The sequence below is a fragment of the Lasiodiplodia theobromae genome, assembly GCF_012971845.1.
Source record: "Lasiodiplodia theobromae strain AM2As chromosome Unknown scaffold_1, whole genome shotgun sequence".
In the NCBI taxonomy this organism is placed as follows: Eukaryota; Fungi; Ascomycota; class Dothideomycetes; order Botryosphaeriales; family Botryosphaeriaceae; genus Lasiodiplodia; species Lasiodiplodia theobromae.
In genome coordinates, this window is record NW_023336399.1 from 373,885 (window position 1) to 394,570 (window position 20,686).

The 20,686-nt window shown below is 49.8% G+C and overlaps 4 protein-coding genes across 4 annotated transcripts; 3 read left to right on the top strand and 1 right to left on the bottom strand.

Moving 5' to 3' along the window:
- Positions 1-3,793: 3,793 nt before the first annotated feature.
- On the top strand, positions 3,794-5,035 carry LTHEOB_114 (uncharacterized protein; the record flags this gene model as incomplete). The annotated part of the gene is made up of 3 exons (XM_035508151.1): positions 3,794-3,967; positions 4,027-4,152; positions 4,235-5,035. The coding sequence occupies 3 exons, from the start codon at positions 3,794-3,796 to the stop codon at positions 5,033-5,035; spliced, it is 1,101 nt and encodes a 366-aa protein (XP_035372116.1).
- A 750-nt stretch (positions 5,036-5,785) lies between these two features.
- On the top strand, positions 5,786-7,508 carry LTHEOB_115 (Glycoside hydrolase family 71; the record flags this gene model as incomplete). Its single annotated transcript, XM_035508262.1, has 4 exons — positions 5,786-5,887; positions 5,939-6,491; positions 6,550-6,683; positions 6,765-7,508. 4 exons carry the CDS (start codon positions 5,786-5,788, stop codon positions 7,506-7,508), a joined length of 1,533 nt encoding a protein of 510 aa, XP_035372117.1.
- Positions 7,509-14,078: 6,570 nt separating this feature from the next.
- On the bottom strand, positions 14,079-15,380 carry LTHEOB_116 (Beta-mannanase protein; the record flags this gene model as incomplete). Its single annotated transcript, XM_035508373.1, has 3 exons — positions 14,079-14,210; positions 14,259-15,028; positions 15,182-15,380. 3 exons carry the CDS (start codon positions 15,378-15,380, stop codon positions 14,079-14,081), a joined length of 1,101 nt encoding a protein of 366 aa, XP_035372118.1.
- A 924-nt stretch (positions 15,381-16,304) lies between these two features.
- On the top strand, positions 16,305-17,355 carry LTHEOB_117 (uncharacterized protein; the record flags this gene model as incomplete). The annotated part of the gene is made up of 2 exons (XM_035508484.1): positions 16,305-16,692; positions 16,841-17,355. 2 exons carry the CDS (start codon positions 16,305-16,307, stop codon positions 17,353-17,355), a joined length of 903 nt encoding a protein of 300 aa, XP_035372119.1.
- Between the last annotated feature and the right edge of the window lie 3,331 nt (positions 17,356-20,686).

The following is a 20,686-nucleotide window of genomic DNA, read 5'->3' on the forward strand; positions in this document are numbered from 1 at the left end:
GCACTACTTACTTATTACTACTATAACCATGAAGGTTTGATGGGATGGGATGATTGGATGGAAGGCGCTTGGGTTTGGCTTTTTTGTTGTTGCTTTTTGTCTTTTGCATTGTTTACCTATGGGGTGTTTGGGGAGGGCATTGGGGTGGTGTGCGGATTGTTTGCGCTTCTTGACTCCTTCGGGAACTTCGTGTAGATATTTTTACTCTAATTTTTATTGTTGATTTTGTATAAATTCTTTCTTGCGAACAACGCGTCTGTGTGCTTTCGTGTGATCATTCTGCTGCCAGTGTGGGTTTCTGGAGACTTAGCTGTCATCTTTCCGGTTAATGGTACTCCACTCATTGCGCACACACTTGAGTTGATGTTTTGTTATGGATAAGATTTTAAAGTTCGTAGACGGACATCGGAGCGTCGTCCAGACGGAATCTTTTCCCAATCTTCAACTGATCACGTGGGTTGAGTGAAGTATTCCTGCCAGAGGTTCTCAGATGAAATAATCTAGAGATACTCAACTGTATCACGGCTCACGGTGTCAGAGTCCCGAAGGGAGGTATTGTCGAGTAGAAAGCTCGGTGTATTCACTACTGCGGGTCTGCTACCATTTGTGATTTGGAGAGTTTGTGCATTCATATGCCTGCTGGTATATTCCGTCCATATTTTTAATTTGATTCTCCTTCTCTTCCTCGTTGTGCTGGGGGATACAGTACTTGTCAACCCAAAGGTCTTAGGTAGTCAAGACCCAACTCTCGCGTTGCTTGAAAAGCGTGCTCAATAGTCCTCGGCAACTGCGCTGGAAGTCCATCGCCGGGTTCATTATCCACCTTCTGGAATCCCCAGACATAAGATAGTGCGGCGTATTTGAATTGATGGTTGGTCGCCTTGACGACACTTCGATGGCGGACATCGATCAAGTTCATCCCTTTGACAAGCTTCCAATCATCCCACATTGCACATTCGTCGGAATGATTTTCGCAGCAGTGCTGATCCAAGACTGGAGTAATCGGAAGTCAATGCTGGTATCCAACAAGGAGGTTGTCGAAGCCTCTGTGATACAATTGAATATATCAAAATCAGCCGATTCTATCCACTGAGGGTTCTTTCCTGAGATGCGAAGCCAACGGATACCCGCTGGATCCGGGCGAATCGAGCGGCCTTCAGCTGGGCCCCGGTATTTCCCATCATGGACATGGTATCTTGGTTCACGGTCTTTTAGTAACTGGACCGTCAAGTGATACGGAGGCTTTGGCTCAGAGTCGGGCCATGTAACTCTTAGAAGACAGCAGAAGCTACATTGAGGATCAAGATCATCCAAATTCTGGTGTTCTAGAAGTATGTTTCATTGGCCTTTTCCCAAAACTGACCGCTCTTCAGAAAATAGTTCTAGAAGGTTTATTAGTTCGCGTTTAGAGAAAATGAAGGCCGTGCTGTTCTTCGTATTCCATGGTGACAAAGAACACATTCCGGCTTTTCAGGAAATTGGTTGACTCTCGTATGAGTTTGTTTCGTGTTCAGATATGGTGGAGGAGAAGCTGAATGTTTACGATTGTAGAATTCAACAAATCAATGGATAAAGTGAGACAACTAGAGTGGAAGTCACCATAGGCTTTTTGCTGCATTAAATATTCGTAACATGTTTCACTGACTCTGCATCGGGGAATGATTATCAAAGTGATCTTAGCTCAATTTGAAGATGATTGGTTCGTGGTAGAGGCCTCCTTCGTTTTGGCGTGGAACTTGGCAGCTCTGTATTGGCGGACATAATCGTCTGTGTGGAGCTCTGCACTAGGGAAGTGGCTAGCGTGAATTTGTTTTCTGCCCTCAGAGAGCTGTTGGCTGCCCGCAACAACAGACATTAGATAATTCGGCCTGTTACACTATCCAATATCGAGTAATCATTGCTCATTCCGAGCCTCGGTCACACCTCAAGATGACCATAAGGTAGGAGGGGATTGTGCCAAGATGGGAGGAGAAAATATGTGGGGATCCGCTATGGCTCTGATAGCATACAGTCCCCTCTTGCCGCCGATGGCTAGCGTAGATTTGTTTTTTGCTCATGTCATGGGTAGTTGAAGCTATCGTCCGGACGAGAATGTCGAATTTTTAATTCTACATACACGTCCGGACGATAGCTTCAGCTACATATATAGATAGCAAGGGGATAGAAAGATTGGCTATTCCACAATATGTTACGACTACTATTGCCTCTCATACTTCGAGTTTCGTAGCCCAACCTTTCCAGATGGTCGTTGGCGAGCAGTTTGATCCAAAGAGAAAGGAAAGTTGGAATCAAAAAAGATGATGCTTATGAGAGGCAAATTTGCACAGTAATCGGCATCCATTTGTTATGCAAGCAAATTTGGCATCTCTAGAGGGCGTGGGCCATGGTGACGCCTGCGAGCGGCTTCGAGTAAAGCTTTCTTCGGATATTTTTTCCGGATAGGGAGTCTTTGCGGTCTGATGGCGTCGGGGTATCCGAATCGCTTGAGTGAAAGAGAGATAAGGGGACGGTGGCCGGGATTCACGGGATACTACCTGTACCCATATCGAGCACAGCGACGTTCAGAAGAACAGTGCGAAAGAACGGGCAAGGAGGAAGGGCCAGGATGCTCCACCGCAGCCTCGCCAGAAATCGAAGTTGCCCCGGTGTAAGCATTGAGAAGGCCGTAAAAGTCGTCCGCATACGAAGCGTGGAAAAGGGACAAATCGATGATACCATCTGCCCACCTTGACCGAATCCAGGACATTACTCGCTGTGGTTGCCTCTGTTCTCCTCTTGTTGTCGGGAAGACTTTCCAAAAGCAGTACACGGGTGGTTCGTGAATCAGAGAAAGCAAGCTGCTTTTTTTTTCGCAGCCAGCTTGCTACAATCAAAAGTCAAAGCTCATTCAGCAGGCTGGCGACATCCGTAAATGATGTTATTTTTGTCCCACCTACTCGTACTGCTGTTGTGGTTCGAGGTTCGAGACCGTCACACCATGGTCAACCAGGATGCTCCCCCGGACGTGCACCGGATTCAGGGCGGTGTAAATGAATGCGGGGCAAACTCGTGCATAAGAATAGCATTGTGGCTTTATGTAGACCGGGTTGTTATCAGTGGAGATGCGTCGCGTCCAGTAGAAAGCCGTGTCTTGTGGTGTTGCGGATTGTTTTCATGCTTAATGCATTGTGCTACCCTACACACATGTAAAAGAAATAGTCTCAACACTGCGTGATTGGGCGATGCGATCCCTTAAAGATGCAGTGGCATGGGTACAAAATTGAAGGAGTGGCAGATCCCGTTCTCGTATCCCGAGACCCACCATAAGGCTGGCGTCTGATGAACACGGGCTCGGTTGAAAGGGCCAAAAATAACGCCGACTGGTCTCTTTACGGAAGGTTCTAACCTTACCAAGCCAAGGTTTCAATGATAACATTCCCAACTCAAGTAACCGTTCGTGCAGATCGCACCCATCCTCATTATCCCCAAACTCATGGCGCTTCGGAGCACTTGCCGAACATTTACAGGCCAATTAATTAACAGCCTGCATTCATATCGGCATCGCACGCCCCTATACGCGATGCGATCGTTTCACGAGCTAAATCTCGAGCCGAACATGTGGCGCGATTGAAGCTTCAGGGTAGAGAGTCAAGCATTATAAGGCGTGTTTCTACCCCCCGCAGTCATTTGAGCCAGCTGCAAAGTTCTCCCAACAGTCACTCGTTATTGCTGTTTTCCGTCACTCACTTGATCAACTCATTCTTTTAAAACCTCCACACTCGTTTCCCACTCACTACGTCATTGCCTTGTTAAAATGAAGTTCGCTGCAACTGTCATCCCTGCGATCGGCCTGATCGGCAGTGCCGTGTTGGCTACGATGAGCCCTGCAAATCTGCAAGACACGGGCAATTCGCTGGCCCGTCAAGCTTTCGACATCAAGGATCTTGTTTTGGCGATCAACTCGACCATGAACTCTGGTCCGATGCAGGTATGAATATGCATTGACTCTGCTGCTTCCGTTTCGGGCTGTCTAACGTTCTCGACCAGGATGTTTTCGAGGAGATAGATGATATGTATGAGGCCGTTCTGGCCAACATCCAATTGATCATCGGCACCAAGACCCTCACCCAAGAGAGCCAAGATGTGCAGTTGGTCTACGAGGCCTACTCCTACGTATGTCTTCCTATGTTCCATCTCCAAGTATCTTCCTCATGTTGATGCGAGAATGAGCTGACTCACATACGAAATCAAATAGCTCGCCCAGGGAATGTTCGAGCTTATGGACGCGCTCGGTAGCTCCGCTACCAACTTCATCGCCATGGACGACCAAAACGAGTTCCGCGTTCCCGCTTCCATCCGTGAGGTCGGCGGTGTCGTCGATGCCTGGATGTTCAACATGATCGGCCTCTTCCCGGCCAACAGCTCGTACTCCGATGAAGCCGCCAACCAGAAGAACCAGGTCGACTCGCACTTCCGTCGCGCCATTGCCTCGTATCACCTCGCCACGGCCAAGACCGACTCGCCTTATGGCAACATTACGAACATCGTTTCCACCGATGCTTTGACGATGGACAACTCGACTGACTCTGGCGATGTTACGAGCGACGCTTCTAAGAATGATGCTGGCAGCTCCGGCAATGCCGGCACCTCTGACAACGCTGGTACCTCGAACAATGTCGATGCTTCCAGCACCACCGGTGCATCTGATGCTACGAAGTCTACGGACTCTACGGACTCCACGAACAATGTTGGCGCCGCCTCGAATGATGTTCGCACCACCAGTGCTTCCAGCGACGAGTCCTCCAGCACCACTGGAGCATCCAACAACGACGCTGCATCGAACAACGGCGACGCTTCCATTGACGGAACCTCCTCCACCGATGCTTCTACCAGCAGCACTTCTACCGATGGCGCTTCTTCCAGCAATGCTTCCAGCAACAACACTTCTGCTAGCGGCACTTCCAATGTCAACGGGAGCTCCAACACCGATGTCAATGGCAACCCTGCCGACACCCCCTGCGCCGAAGAAGGCCCTACCGCGCCTGCTAGCAATTAATTACTAAGCGGCCAAAACAATGAGCACTTTTCAACATGGTTTTGGAAGTAATCACTACTTTTACATAGAAACGGAAATTCACTTGGATTCTTCATTCGACCTGTTTACGTTCGTGAGCTGGTTGCCAAGGCCTTATCAGAGCTTTGTATACTAGCAACAATTTTCATAAACATATTTCCACTATTCTCGATCATATTGTGAAACATCAGCAATGTGTAGATTGCATTCACTTGGTATTCCAAGGCTTGGTATATATCATTTCCCAGTTTCCGTGTATCCGGCGGTCCAACAAACAGCTTCTGTCGATCGTGTAACACGTCAGAGGCGTTTTGGGGGCCAGGTCCAATACGACGTCACATCACGCTCGGTTAGGAACCAATCACGACACCAGCAAAAGCTCCACACCACCTAATTATAGGCAAATCACAACGCAGGGTCTGCCGCTTTACCGCGCACGGAATGGCGTGTGGATGATAAGACACAAAAGGGGGTTGTGCCCGAACGCCACCTGGGTTGCCGTGTTGGATGTGCCTTCTAGAACTGGGAGTGGATTTTTACGAGAAGTGGCTCCGGCGAATCCTGCAGGATCCACCACGGTTCCCAGGAGCGGTGTCTATGGCCGTCGATTCTTGATAAAAACGGGGGCCGGCACCGCTGTGGCGGGCGGATGCAAAAACGGCGTTCCCACTGTCCTTCTCTTTTCTGCTTGGTTCCTGTACTCTAAATTCCCGATTATTCGGACCTCACATCATGCGGTCGTTACTGCGGTGCCTGCCCGCCGCTATAGGCGGCCTTCTTTATGCCCGCACAGCGGTCGCGGATGGCCCCAAGGGCGTATTCGCCCACTACATGGTTCGTCCATCTCTGAACCATCGCTCATAACAAAAACTCATCAAGAACAAGGCTGGGACGATATTCGAGAACCACATAAAACAAGATGTGCACGACGCGGCAAAAATGGGGCTTGACGGCTTCGCGGTTAACATCGGCGATCCGCTGAGCGAGGAGACGCGGATAATGCTGAACACCATGTTCGACTACGCGGCGTCCAACCACCCAGAATTCAAGATGTTTATTAGTATGGATCTGTGGGCGCCGAAGAACCTGTCCGACTTCGACTCGATCCTGACCGACTTCCTTGGCCACGCCGCATACTACCGTGGATCGGACGGGTACCCCTTCGTCAGCACATACGGCGGTGGTAACTTCGCCCAGAACGACTGGAGCGCCTGGCGCGACCGGTGGGCCCGCAATATTTATTTCGTGCCTGATTTCGCCGACTTGATGGCCCTGCAGGGGTCTCAGGGCTGGTGGGATGAATGGGGGTTTATGATTGCGGGCTTGTTCAGTTGGGAGTCGACGTGGCCGATTAGGGGACAGGCGAGCACGCTGGAGGTGGCCCGGGTCGATGCGAAGCCCGAGTGGACGGAGGAGAAGGACAAAGCGTACATGATCGGTAAGGCTCGCCGAGCAGCTGAAGCTCTATACTTTGAACATCCCACTGACAGCCCCAGGCCTGAGCATGCTCCAATACAAAAACTCCTACGGCGCCAATATCTACCGCGCCGGCGAGGAGAACCTCCCCCTCCGCATCCAAAACATCCTCAACATGCCCGAGCAACCCGAATTCACCCAAATCCTCACCTGGGTAAGCCCGCACCCATCCCCCCCCCCCCCCCCCCCCCCCCCCCCCCCCCCCCCCCCCTCCCCGCTAACCCACTCCCCACAGAACGACGGCCCCGAAAGCCACTACATGGGCAACATCTGGCCGGAGCAAGACAACACGACGCAAATGCGCGTCTACGCCAACGACGCCTCGTCCCACACCGGCATCCAACCGCTCCTCGCCTCCTTCACCGCGGCCTTCAAATCCGGCCTGACCGCCGACAAGATGGCGCCGTTCGGCACCAACGCCAACGCCACCGGCGCCCTGTGGTTCAAGCCCATCCTGGCCGACACGTCGTGTCCGGACGAGGACGACGGCGACCTGCACAACGAGAAGCCGTCGGGCTACGAGGTCGCGGTCGACGTGTCGACGTGGGCGGTCGTCGTGGGCGAGGGGAAGGACGGGTGGACGGTGCAGGGGTATAGTGGGGGCGAGACGCTGGGGGATAAGGTGGAGCTTGTGCAGGGGCTGAATTATGGGAATTTTTCGGGGATGAGGGAGGGGAAGCAGTGTGTTGAGGTGAGGGATAAGGAGGGGACGTTGGTCGCGGTCGCGAAGGGCGGGAGGGAGGTGTCGAAGGACTGCCCGGACGGGATTTACAATCTCAATCCGCAGGTGCTGGAGTTGTCGGAGAATGTGGGGGATGGCGGGTGCGTGGATGAGGAAGATGATGGGGATGATGACGATGATGGGAAGGACGATGATGATTCGTGGGGTGTGAGGGCAGTGGAGGTCAATGGCGCAGTTATGCTGATTGCGCTGTTGGCGTCGTTGGTTTCGGTGATGGGAACTTCGGTTCTGTGCTGAGATGATTTTATGAGATATGAAAATAGACTAGGATAGATTGTACGCATTATTTGTATAACCCAATTGAACTGTAATAATTCCTCTTATCATCTTAAGGATCTTGGGTCCCCAAGAACCAGGCGGATGTACCAGGACAATAGTAGAGCTACCAGGACGGATGCATACCGCAACAGGCTTCGGTATCTGGTTAACCGCCGCAAACGGTCTTTGCAAGACGAGGGAACGACCATCCAAGAGACAGGCCAAGCCGCTTGTGCGGTGATCTCCGCTGGACTCCTCCGTCGCCAGATGTGGTCCCATTACCAAAGAGTGCTCCAGTTCGCGGAGAGCTTCTAGTCAGCCGGCGCTGTGGTGTGTGAGACGAGGGAGTGAAGAGTTGGCATCGTGCTGCAGACAGCTTGCACAGTAACTGGAAAAGAGTCGAGGGACAAGATCGTCGTTTTCAAGGGCGCCAAGGTACCATACATCATTCGTAAGTCGGGTACCACACTTGAAGTCTATCAGGCCGTTGGAGAATGCTACATCGACGGTATCATGGATAGAGAGTTGTTCGGCGACGGTAAGCAGCAGTCAAGTCTTCAGTAGCAAGGAATTGAGCCCCGGGATGAAGAGTGTAGTATAAGTACGGGTATGATGTATCATCTTTGCCTTGGTTGGTCTTCGCGTCTGGATTTATTTTATTTGCATAGAACATCTCAATGCACAAGCGGAAAAATGGACCAGATTATATTTTCTGCCATATCTAAAACTGAGAGGAAATTTATAAAAGGTTAGAAATATTTTCTCACTTGATTATTTAACAGCTCTTTCGCCGCATTTGATTGTCTTCGTAAGCCTATCTTCAGGCAATTGGAAGGCTCTGTTCCGCAGTGTGTCGACTGACAGAAAAAATGTGATCTTTCTCGATATTTGCAATACATGCATCGACCTGGGGGCGAAGTGCATGGAATAAAGGGCGAGGTGTATGGATGGGGGTAATGTTATTGGATAACAACTAGCAAGTCAGCCTTAGTCATTTTCATTGGCGCATTGTCACCCACGCCGCTTCGTCTTATTCGTTTCAAGCACGAACCTGGCTACATAACATATGCACCACGCCTCAGACGATAACTCATAGTCCGCTGAGGGCACAAAGATGCTAAGCGATGATGTGGCAGTGCACACATGCGGCAGCTGCAAGACTCATTAATGCCCGCCCATGCCCAACATGGTACTCCGACGACGCAACCATTTCTCATTCATCCTTTCGTTTGCCGTACCATATGCAGCTCCGCCTCGGAGCTGAGGCAGGGACTCGTACGAGGCAATGGCCCCTCTGGGGGTAGGAGATTGCATCGCCATTACCGATCTACTCATCAAGGCCGTAAAAGTTCTCAAGGAATCCGGTGGTGCAGCAGAAGAATACCAAGACGTAGAGGAGCATGCTATCGCACTCAACGATGGACTCGGATATCTACGGACGCTAGAGCAAAATCCTGCCCACCAGACACCGGCCGCGCTGGGCCAGGCTTTAAGTTTATGCGAGAAAAGCTTACAGCAGCTCTACGAGAAAAAAGCAAAATATGAGCCGTCCCTACCCATGCGAAAATTGATAGGCTTTCTAGGACCTTTCGGAAGATGCAGTGGGCTTTATTGCACTCCAAGGACACGAAGGATCTCCGGGCCGTTCTCTCATCGGAGATAATCAACGCTGTTTTGGTGCTTCAAGCCCAGCTGATGTAAGAGCTCTCTCAAACATTGTATAGACATCGATGAATGTTGACCCCGATAGGGAAGGGGCTACAAAGCTGACGCAGGAAAGTGTTGGGATGCGCACCTTGATTGAAAGTTTCACTGTCAAGCAAGAAGCTGGTTTCGACAACCTGGCAGCCAAAATCGAGCGACTGGGACTTGACAATGAGAGTAGGATTACGGATGCAACAAAAGTTCTCACCCAGAAAATCACGTACGCTACCCGTGCTATGTTATAGCTTCCTTCAATTTCCGCTGACGTCGTAAAGCTCTGCTGAATCCTCCATAATTGGTTGCTGCCAGCCCGCCTCGGGATCATGCATTGGGGTTCCATCCAACGCTTCACGCAATGCTGATGAGCTTCTTAAGGATGCTCTTGCCAGCTTCGAATCATCCATGGAAAGTCAAATGCAGCGATTAATGAGGTCTATACACGTTGGACTTGCACAGACCAAAAACACAGAACAGTCATCCGCCAGAATTCCTCATGAAGATACAGACGTCACCGTTCATGTGGTCCCACTTCGTCATTTGTTTCTACCTTCACACCAATCTGTGGAGTCTTGTGTAAAATCAAGTACGCAAGTGATAGAAATCGTGGCTTACATGTAGTACTATGGTCCCTTCAGCTTGACATTCTGCTAACCTCTTGCTACAGGCTGGTTGATACCTTGCGTTGCTTCTGGATTTACTTCAAGTAAGATATTCTACCACTGGACCGATGTATCCAAGGGATATTAACAGACACTTTCAGGACTCTGGCGCCAGTACTGGTTCAGATATTTGCTTTGTTGCGACAGCCAATCGCTTCATTCCGCCAGCCGATACTCGCTCCTCCTGATAGTATTACTTTGCTCGACGCTTTGGGTCGTACCCTTCATCTCCCTTTTATCTTCGTCCAAGACTATGAAGTGAGAAAATACACCTTTGATTTACTGCATTTGCTCACGTGTTGTAAGGTCCTCACGCGTGGTTTACGTGCAGCGTTCCGCAACTGTCCTGGCCAGGAGAAGGTGGATCACGGATACTACGTCTTCCATAATATGCGAAACCGGCAGTTTCTGAGGAAATCAAACTAGAGTCAGACAATTTCTCCCGGAGCGAAAGTGGGGATGTCAATAGTGATCACGGAGTTCACAAACGAAATTGGATATTGCCCACGAAGGACGTGTCGATTTCCCTTTAAGTACCAATCAGACAGCAGGTCATATTTTGTTGAATGGTAAGATTTAGCTGAAATGAGCATTCTCTCTAATACATATATGAATCTCGCTGATCAAGAAGAGAAGCCCGAAATGCCGCATTCAATTTGGAGCATCAGAAATGAGCAAAACACAGCAACAATTTCCGCTGCAGCTGGGACATAAAAACGTTGATCTCGACCATAATCCTTCCCTTGAGGATATTTCCAAATTCAAGCGCGTCCATGTATTCCAAGATTTCAATGGCCAGTCCAGACAGAAGTCTCCAACAGGTAAGTGAACAGTTTTGGGAAGCTTTCATCGAATACTAATTAGAATACTATTACAGGCATCGCGCGGGACAGCAACCAAGGACCAGTAAACGGATATTATTGTGGAAAATGCGCGTTTGGGCCTATGCTTTGTAAGTTGCATCGGGAATGTGTCAAATGTGGAGAAGTTGCAGATAGCGATGCGTGTGGGATTAGAATTTAGGCTATAAAAGGTTGATGGGATAGCTGGGTACCATGGCTGTACGTTTAATTTTCAATTGTTCTGCATCCCCGGTAAGAGGCTGACCCAAGGAATTTCGAACATAGTCGTGGGGCCAAATTGCTCAATGCACAGCGGTCGGAAATCGATGTAGATTTAAAGTAGTATCATTGTAAATGCTCTCCACCTATCTCCAGGCTTGCACGTCGTATTTGAGCATTTTGGCGACGTGTAGTCACTGCAGGCCTCGTAGTTCGATTTTGGTATTTTGTAAGAAACAACAGAACCGTAAGTGCCAGGATCATTCTTAATTTTTTCTCATACTAATGTTATCGAAAAATCTTGAAGCCAGCCAGCCGCCAGCTCCAGCGCGGCTACCTTTTTATCTTAATTAACCCTGGTCTCTGGGCTATTCGGAGCAGCGTCAAATCATCGATCCCCTTCTCCTTTCTAGAACAGAAAGCCGCTCTTTTCGGAGTATACCAGTTAGAACGCACTCAGGTTAGTTCTATTTAGTGGAGTATTCCTGCAGGATTAGAATTACGCGATTACGCATTTTCCGACAACGAATACACATTTCTTGTAAGTGAGGCTCCTCCTCTGCCCTACGGGGTCAGCCTTGTCAAGGTGTTCGCTTATCTCACTATTGGCTGACGTTGCCTCTCTCATCATTCGTAAGGCTTTGATGATATGGGATGTTTGAGCTATGACGTGGCAATCTGTGGTTGGAGCATTGTAAACAAATGCGATGCGATCACGTAGGTAGCCCCGCACAAGGCTTATTCAAGGCAGTCTACATGTCTGATGTCTGATTGATCCAATACGCTGATACGCCTTGGCACTATACGAAAACCTTGGCGTACAAGGGTGCTAGTTGAACTGCGTATAAGGAGCCTGTCAGCCCCAAGCCACTCCTGGTTGAAAAAAGAAAGGTTCCTCCTAGGCAACAATGGTGCTCAACATAATGCAGAGATGATTCACTAGCCCCTCCCATACCCATACCCCACTGACATTCACCGGATTCATCAAATTTCAGTATGGCATCAGACACGAGGCTGCTCACGTATCGCGTGCGTCGGCTTCCGAACAGCATCAATATTTCTGAACTTCGATGGATCCTACAAAATAGCCTTGAATTAAGGTGCAGGGGTGAATCCCCAAAAGTTGAGGTTCTCTCACTTGCCGAAAGCATTGGCACTCTCGACCCATATCCTTCCAAGGTCGCAACCATCACCATCGACCCTCTTCCACGACGTTTCTGGGGAAAGTCACTGTGGTGTCTCCATCTCCACTACGGCGGTTTCACACACAGCGTGACGGTAGATTCTGACTTCTTTGGCTTAACGGTCTTGAATGACGTCGAAGACCACAAGTTGATCGTGAAGTAGGTATGGCTTGACTCGTTGAGATACTCTCACTAACAACATAAAGCCTCGTCGCAATTAGCGGACTCGCGAGCCATCCCTTCGGATCATGGCAGCAACCCCGAAGCGTCGACGGACCAAACTTCATGTGGCTCCGTGACGGACTTCCAAAACACCTGGAAGGCGTCAGAACCATCATCTACGGCTATGATACGTCGCTTTCTACCAGCTCGTTCAAGACCTCCGAGGATTTGGCACAGGAGTTTGTCAAAGAATTGCTAAATGCAGGGCTAGGCGGGGCTGCCGCCAAGCCCACCATATTCTTGGGCCACAGTCTGGGCGGCATTATTCTCAAGGAGGCCATTATGCACCTTTGGCGGCAATCTGACCAAGCAACTACTCTACTAGGAAAAATAAAAGCATGCCTATGCTTCGGTGTGCCTCATGAGGGAATGAAGAACAAGCAACTGCTCTCCATGGTCAGTGGGAGATACTTAACAGAAGCACTAGTTAAGTCACTTTCTTATGGTTCTCAGCACCTCAAATATGTGGACTTCAGATTCACAGAAATCCAAAAGTTGAAAGGGTTCCGGGTAATCTCCTTTTATGAGACGAAGACCACACCTACCGTGAAAGTAGGCTTTCTCAACCAACGATCAACGGTCTTCTAGCTGACCTGCTACAGGAATCAAGCCCCGGAAAATGGACTAGATCTGGCTCTGAAAAGAAAATAGTGGAGAAGATGTCTGCCATCCAGAGGTGCTCTCGACTACCTGAGGATGTACACCATGTCGACAAGAATCATTCGGAAATGGTGAAGTTCGCCATGGATGATGTGGATTACACTGCTGTTTGTCGTTATCTAAGCGAAATTACTAACAGCATTCGACGCGATGTAATCGTCCCTGATGAAAATGCGGCACTCAAATCCCTCGGTAAACCCTCCAGACGCAAGGCACGGGCTCAAAAAGGTAATTTAATATCCCTGAGAGCTTTCCGCGAAGAATAACTAACATGTTATTCTAGATATTGTGCGGAGAAGTTATCGATATGCCAACAACAGAGTCACTCAGCATGACGATATTTCAACTTTTCAGCCCAGTGACATACTCCAAATTCCACATAAAATACGTCTAGAAGGGGAGTGTGATCAAGACACAGACACTCGTGTGCGTACAAAGGCCCAAGAAAGGCACGTCTGGACGGGAAGCGTTTCGTGGGAGTGGGGAGGGTGGGAAACCTTCATTTGTTGCAGCTGTGGATTCGGGCCAATGTCTCTCAATCTATATGTGGTCTGCATTATCTGTAGAGCAGGTCCTTGTATGAACTGCGTATGGGAGGAGTAATCGGCGCAAGAAGTGGCGATGTACGGCTGTCAAGCGAGCTGAGCTAAATGTGCTCGGGAAGAAATGGCTTAGTGGTAGCGAACTAAACAAGCGGTATATGTAAGAATATGATGAACAATATACTCAATTGTAACATGCTTTCTCTCTGTTAACGAATCACTGGCTCGTTCCAGGATGAAAGTCAGCCTACTATGTATACATCTATAAAAGCTATGTCTAGGCTTGTAACCTGGTATCTAACATATGATATGATATTATAGTTCTTTGGTCTCGGGTGTGTGTTAATGAGGAGTGGTAAGCCAGTCCTTGACAGTACAATCAATAGTAAGCAAGCGGTAAGCCGTTGAACTTCTGGTAAAGCATACCTGGTAGGCTACTTGCCACAATGGTTTAACATTTGTAGAATATTTCTTTTTAACGAATAGGAAATGGATTACTGTTGGTATCACTTACAGCTTATGCTTTTGTGAGAGCGGAGCTGACATTCCCCTTCGCGCTATTTAAGCCGATCTCAAATCCGTCATATCCACAATTTGCCAGGCACCCGTTTTGCGTCTGGTCTTTTCCAGGAACTACCTGCCAGTATAGCTGATTGATGGTCAGTGAACGACATCCATGGCAAGAATATAAACTCACCCAGGGTACACCCGCATCATTAAACACCTCCACCTGAGTATCGAACCCGTCTTCCGAATCCGCCGCCACGCCCCATTCCTCAATCACGACCTCCTTCCTTGGATCCGCCGCCTCAACCGCTTTCAGAATAGAAGCATCCCCAGTAATAAAATACGCCCAGTCCTCCGCCTTACTCATATACCCATGCACGCTCACAATATCCACCGCCTCACACTCCAACGCCCTCTTCAACCCATTAAACTCATGCTCACAACAATACTGACTCCCTCCAATCCCCCCCGTCGCGACCTTCACCCCAGACCCCTCTCCCATCAACCCCTTCATCACCTTCGCCCTTCCACAAATCCAATTCCCCGGATCGCCCTCCTCCAACAACCCCACCGCATCAATCATCGGCTCATTCTGCACATCAAACGCCATCACCACCTCGCTCAGCTCTCCCCACTTCCTCCCGCCGAAATGCGCACTCTCGTACCCCAGCACCACCGCCAATCGCGCATCGTAGTCCTGGATGCCCTCGGCGGATGTGTAGAATGCGGTTTGGTTGCCGTATTTGGCGCAGTAGGCGTCGCAGCCGTTCGCGCCGGCGATTTGGCCGGCGTCGTGCGGCGAGATGATGGCTTTGAGGCCGGCGGAGTGGAGAAGGGCGAGGGTTGCGTCCAGCGCGGCGAGGACGGTCGTGTCGTAGGTGCCGACGGTCGTGGGCTCGAGGTGCGGGATCGCGGTTGTGTTGGGGCTGCCTTTGATGCAGCCGCCGGGGAGGCCGGTGACTGTGGAGGACGCGGGGAGCAGGTTGTCAGCGGGAGGGGTGGTCGTGGGCAGTTGACAGGCGGAGTGTGGGGTGGGGAAGATTTCCGTCGGGTGTGCGAGGAGTGGAGGCGATGGGCGGGCGGGCTGGCTGGTTGTAAGATCTGCTCACTCACCCCAGAGGCGGATGACTTTGACACCCCAGCTGGCGAGCGTGTTGATGTAGCGTTCTTGTTCCGCGATGGGTAGCGCGTGCAGGAAGTACAGGTTGCTGCCGGCCCAAGGAGGGGCGTCGCGCTCGTGAATGGTTGGCGAGCTGGTCGCAGCGACAAGGACCCCGGCAAGAGCGATCGTGAGGAGGGAAGTGATGAGCATTACGGCGTGCGGCCCAGCGCCTGTGATCGAAATCGGTGGGTGCGTCGAGGGTGCGGTTCCAGGTGCAGGATAACGCGCTGCAAGTTTGCGGCTTAAGAAGCGCCTGCCCTCCGGGGGCTTTTATTTGTATTTTTCTTTTACTGCTTTCTTTGCTGGGCGTAATTGTGCTGTTATTGCGGCTCCTTGGCATCTCTGTACAATGTCGTGGAGATTCAGGTCGCGATCCACTCGGAAGTGGGAAACTGAAAGTAAGACAGGGACGGACGGCTGCAGAGTGTAAGCTTATATTAGCTTAATTCGGACGCATTCCTTGTCGATGTTACAGCGCAACTCGACTTTGCCGACGCCAGCCGTTCAAGGAACGGGCAGAGTGACCCGAACTGGAAAGGAGAACCCTGTACCTTTTGGGGGCGAATATTCGCATTATCGCGAGGCTTGCCCACAATTTCCACAATTCGAGGGTCTATTCCTTAATAAAGATCCAAGAGTGGCTGCACTTAGAACACAACTTACACTTTGAAGGACATTTGCAAGGAACGTCATCAAAGACTCCAAACTCGAACTGTCGAAAGTGGTTTTCATCTCGGAAGATACAACCCTATCAGTGGCAAGGATCTGCTGAAGCTGCATATGTAGGGCCTCCACGGCTTTCGCCGGGTTGTGCTCTTCTCTTGTTCAATTTGATGCTTGTCGCAAAGCTTGTGAAACAATTACATGGCCTGCACCATCCTTGCATTCACTGCTTACATTGGCGGCCCCGCATTGCGAACCCTTAAGCCTTGTTGAATGTTTATACGTACGTCAGGAAAGCTCTCCAGGCCGCAGATTAAGCGTCCTCTCCACTCCCCCTAATCCTCCCCCACTATCCAAAACTTTTTCGTAGACTTACATATTGCATCATTGCCCTCATCCCAAAAGTAAATAATGAGGCTACCCCAGTCCTTTCCACATATCTTCCTCTGCATCATTCTCGCAGTTCTGCTGCCTTTCACAGCAGCTGAAGGAGAAACCAAGATATTCATCAACGGGCCGTATCTCCCAGGCTACTCACAACTCACATCATGCGCCGTGGAGCCCCTCAGCACCATCGTCCGCGGTATGAGCTCCGGCTGCGGCGATGACGGAAGCCTGACATCGTACACCTGCTTCTGCACCGGTAGCTCCAGCAAGATGAACTCAATCATCTCCAGCGTCGTCTCTACCGAGTGCAAAAGCCACAGCAACGTCACGTCTTTCGTCATGGCGCAGGTATCCAGTGCGATCGCGGTATTCGACTCCTACTGCGCTCTGGGCGTCAACGCGACGACAACTTGTCAGTAATATACCCGCTACCTTCTGGTATCTCTTGCTTCCTTCACTTTTGCACCATCTTATTCCTTACTGTTTTCATTTGGAACATATCCGGTCCAGGTTGTGAAACAGATTTTGTCTTGTAGCTGACCGACCCTTTCCAATGATAGTGAGCTCCAAGGCAGCAGCTTCCACAACTGCATCTCCGGCTGCCACTTCCGTGTTGGCAACGTCAACTGCTTCCCCCGAGACATCATCATCTTCCTCGTCTTCCGACGACACCCGCACTACGGCTATCGCTACTGGAGTAGCCGTGCCCATTGCTACCATTTCTCTCGCTCTCGGCGCTTTCTTTCTGTACAGGGCACGGAGATCAAATAGCAAATCGAATCATGCCAGTACAAGTAATACGGGGGATGGTGAGATGGGAGAGGGTGAGGGAACAGGCGATTTCAAGGCACACGACGTCAAAGGCGCTGACGTTGATGGGCATGGCAAAGTGGAGGAGTTAGCATCTGAGCAGCGGTATGAGATGGAAGGCAATCCGTCGGAGCTGCGTCATGAGGCGGAGGGCAATACGATTTATCAGCTTGAGGACCAGGCACATCCAGAGGTCAGGGTGGAAAAGGACGGAATGCCGGTCATACCAGAATTGGATGCGGAAAATGGGAAATCTTCAGGTTGAGTGAAGATGTGTCTTCATTTTGCTTCTTCCGCTCAACGGCATATCACTTGCTGTTATTTTCTTTTTTTTACAGTCGTAGCCGTGATTGGTTCAAAAATTAATTTTCAAGAAAAGGCACAGTTGAAAATTCCACGATCTGATCCAAGAATAACCGCTCCCATCCCACTGTGGGGCAGAAACACGGGCCCGCCTGTCGATCAACACTGATTCACAATCCTTGCACTGCCAGCAACTAGCTGCATTGTGGCAGTGTCACTAGGTAGAAAAATGCGATTGGAGCCCCAAATCCGACGGTGGCGGTGCTTGCAGGCAACAGTGGCGAAATCTCGTAAAAAGCAAACGCGTAGCATATTTTGCACCCCCAACCTTACCCATCCCAACATTTATCCTTACCATCGAATCCCTGTTTCCTCATTTGAGTTTCAACAACAATTCACAAGGTTGACCACAATACTGCAAGCAACTATCAGCAGTGACAGGACAGCACATCATCCATGACTTGCTTTGGTATCGTCCGACGAGTCTGGCGGTGGCTGAGACCTGGTCAAATAAAGGAGATTGAAAATACCACAACCCTCGGTGTTTCGCAAGAAGCCGTTTCTGAGTCAAACCAACAACATTCGTCTCCTATCCCATCACCCGAAAGGTCCTCCGACCAAACCCCACCGAGTCAAACCTCTCTCTGCAGCATCTGCGCACACGGACTTCGCCTGGATGATCGCTGTGCCAAAGGTGTTCTTGAGGAACCTTGTAATGACGATCTACCAAAACTCAGCTTCCCTCTCCTTAGCCAAGATCGTTTTCCCGGCACGGGTTGGCATGGCGGCGCACAATATGAACAGCGAGATATCACTCCTCCTCATTTACCTGAGTTATCGGATAAGTGCAAATTCTGCCGCGCAATCAAGAGCAAGGTACTCAAACATGGAGCCGAGAAAGAGTGGTGGCAGACCACAGCCAGCAAGCTCACGCTCCAAGTGCAATACAAATGGGTGAAATTGAAAGAGGAAGATTGTCAGCTTCATTTCGGACTTTGGTCACTCGATGTTTTGCTAGAACATCCTAGGTTTCACTATTGGCTCCTTCAATTTCCAATTGCCACATCATCAGGTAAGTTAACATTGAAGCACATAATAACCGAATTGCTGACTTTTGCGTTTGACTTTAGGTTCCTGTCAAGAATGGCTCCATATTACAGCGAGGCCTTTGGATGTGGAAAGCTCATTTTCAGAGACGAAAGTCGATCTGATCCGAAACTGGCTTTTACAATGCGAGACGGATCCTAGTTGTTGCCGTTCTTCTAAACGAGAGGAGTTCCTCCCCACTCGTCTGTTGGATGTCGGAGCTCATGGAAGTGACGATTTGCAAATTACCCTAGTCGACACGCGCTCCATGGACCAACTGAGATATGAAGACCGTCCGCTTAAGTACATATGCTTGAGTTACTGCTGGGGTGCTGGCCAGCCACCTTTGAGGACTACAAAAAGCACAATCGAAGGCCACAAAGCAGGGGTTCCCATTGGTTCGATGCCTAGAGTCTTTCGTGATGCCGTGTTGGTAGCTCGGACACTTGGAGTTCGTTACCTTTGGATCGATGCACTCTGTATTGTCCAGGGTTGCGATGAGGACTGGCATAACGAATCAGCAGCAATGGCGGATGTATTTTCTAATTCCTGGATGACTATAGGCGCAGCAGCAACCTCTTCTTGTCATGAAACGCTCTTTTACCCAAGGGAGGACCTCTCGATCGATATTGAGTTTCAGTCGTCAATCAAACGGAATATCACGGGAACGATTTCGATACTTCTACTAAGCGAGTACACCGGAACTCCCTTGGCGAAAAGCTTGCAAAGCTCGACCTGGAACACGCGAGGTTGGGTGTGGCAGGAACAAAAGTTGCCGCAGAGGTTGTTAATATTCGGCGAAAAAATGCTTCATTTCAGATGCCACCAACGCATGTTACACGAATATGAGAGGCACCACGTCACCCGCACTGATGATTGTAAAGGAGTCTCTGTAAATGGAGCGAAGGAATGGGAATCGGTAATGTATCATTACTCTCACAGAGAGCTTACAAAGGGAAGAGATAGGCTGGCTGCCATCTCTGGATTTGTAAAAGCAGTCGCTCAGGAACATGAAGACGCAGGAAATCCAGCAACATATATAGCCGGGATCTGGCTCGCCGAGAACGCGCGTGTGAATCTCCAGCTATCTTGGTTCCTTGAACATCCAACCATTTCATTCCGGCGGCTGTTGCGCTACCATTCAGACCGGCAACAATATATCGCACCATCCTGGAGCTGGGCCGCTCTCAATCAACCCGTAGATATTCTTTACCCTGGTGGTCAGCCGGTGTTCCAGGTGGTCACCCACAGTATTAAGCCCGCTCGATCAGATCCCACAGTTGCCATCGCACATGGCTCATCAATTACCCTCTTGGGCAAACTTCGAAACATTCCCGGAAGACCATCTATGGGCCTCAAGTCTTCGCGTTCGGGGACATCAGCAACTTGGTGGGAAGCCCCTTACAGCGGCAATGAAAATCCCCGGCGATGGAAGAGCGAAAGGAAACAGAATGTGGACAGGAAAATTAAATACGTCTTGGATTGGGACCCATCTCCTCAGGATTTCATTGACGGCTTAGAGGCTCATTTGAAGCTTTTTCTGTTAACAAAGTATCGTCAAAATGATGGCCGATCAGCTGTTGGGCTGATTCTGTTTCCTGTCGATATGGATACATGTTCATTTCTCAGGGTTGGATGTTTCGAAATATATGGACCATGGAAATCACCGGATTGGGAGGAGACTGAAGTTGTTCTCATTTAATTTAGGCCAAACCGAGCACTTTCTTTTCCAGTTTTACTATTGACTTATTCCAATACTATTTATTGTTCACTGCAGTGTAAGCTTTCCGGAAGCCTATTATATTCTGCTTAGAACGATGGCCTCGTACGGTGGCTGAGACTCTACAAAACAACTCAGAGCTACCATCGTTAACTTTTCGATCGACTCTGAAAGTCGCCAATCTCCATCGACGACAGTCAAATCCAAAGTTATGATCTTCTTGTGCTATCTTAAACTCTACGCCACTTGCGGGGAATCAGATCATGTGAGGCGGATGATATTGTACCACCGTAAAACCTTTGGAGGGTAGAGCAAAGACAAAGAGCGTCGCATGAGGCAGCATGTGAAGCGCTTAGTGTTTCTGAAAATCACAGAATTGGCGAGTAATCTCCAGATGAAGCAACTGCAAAAGGCTTTGACGAGCCTCAAGCGACCCCAGCTTTGTCGTGAATACCGAGTTTCTAACAACAGACAGTCCGAGCTGAAC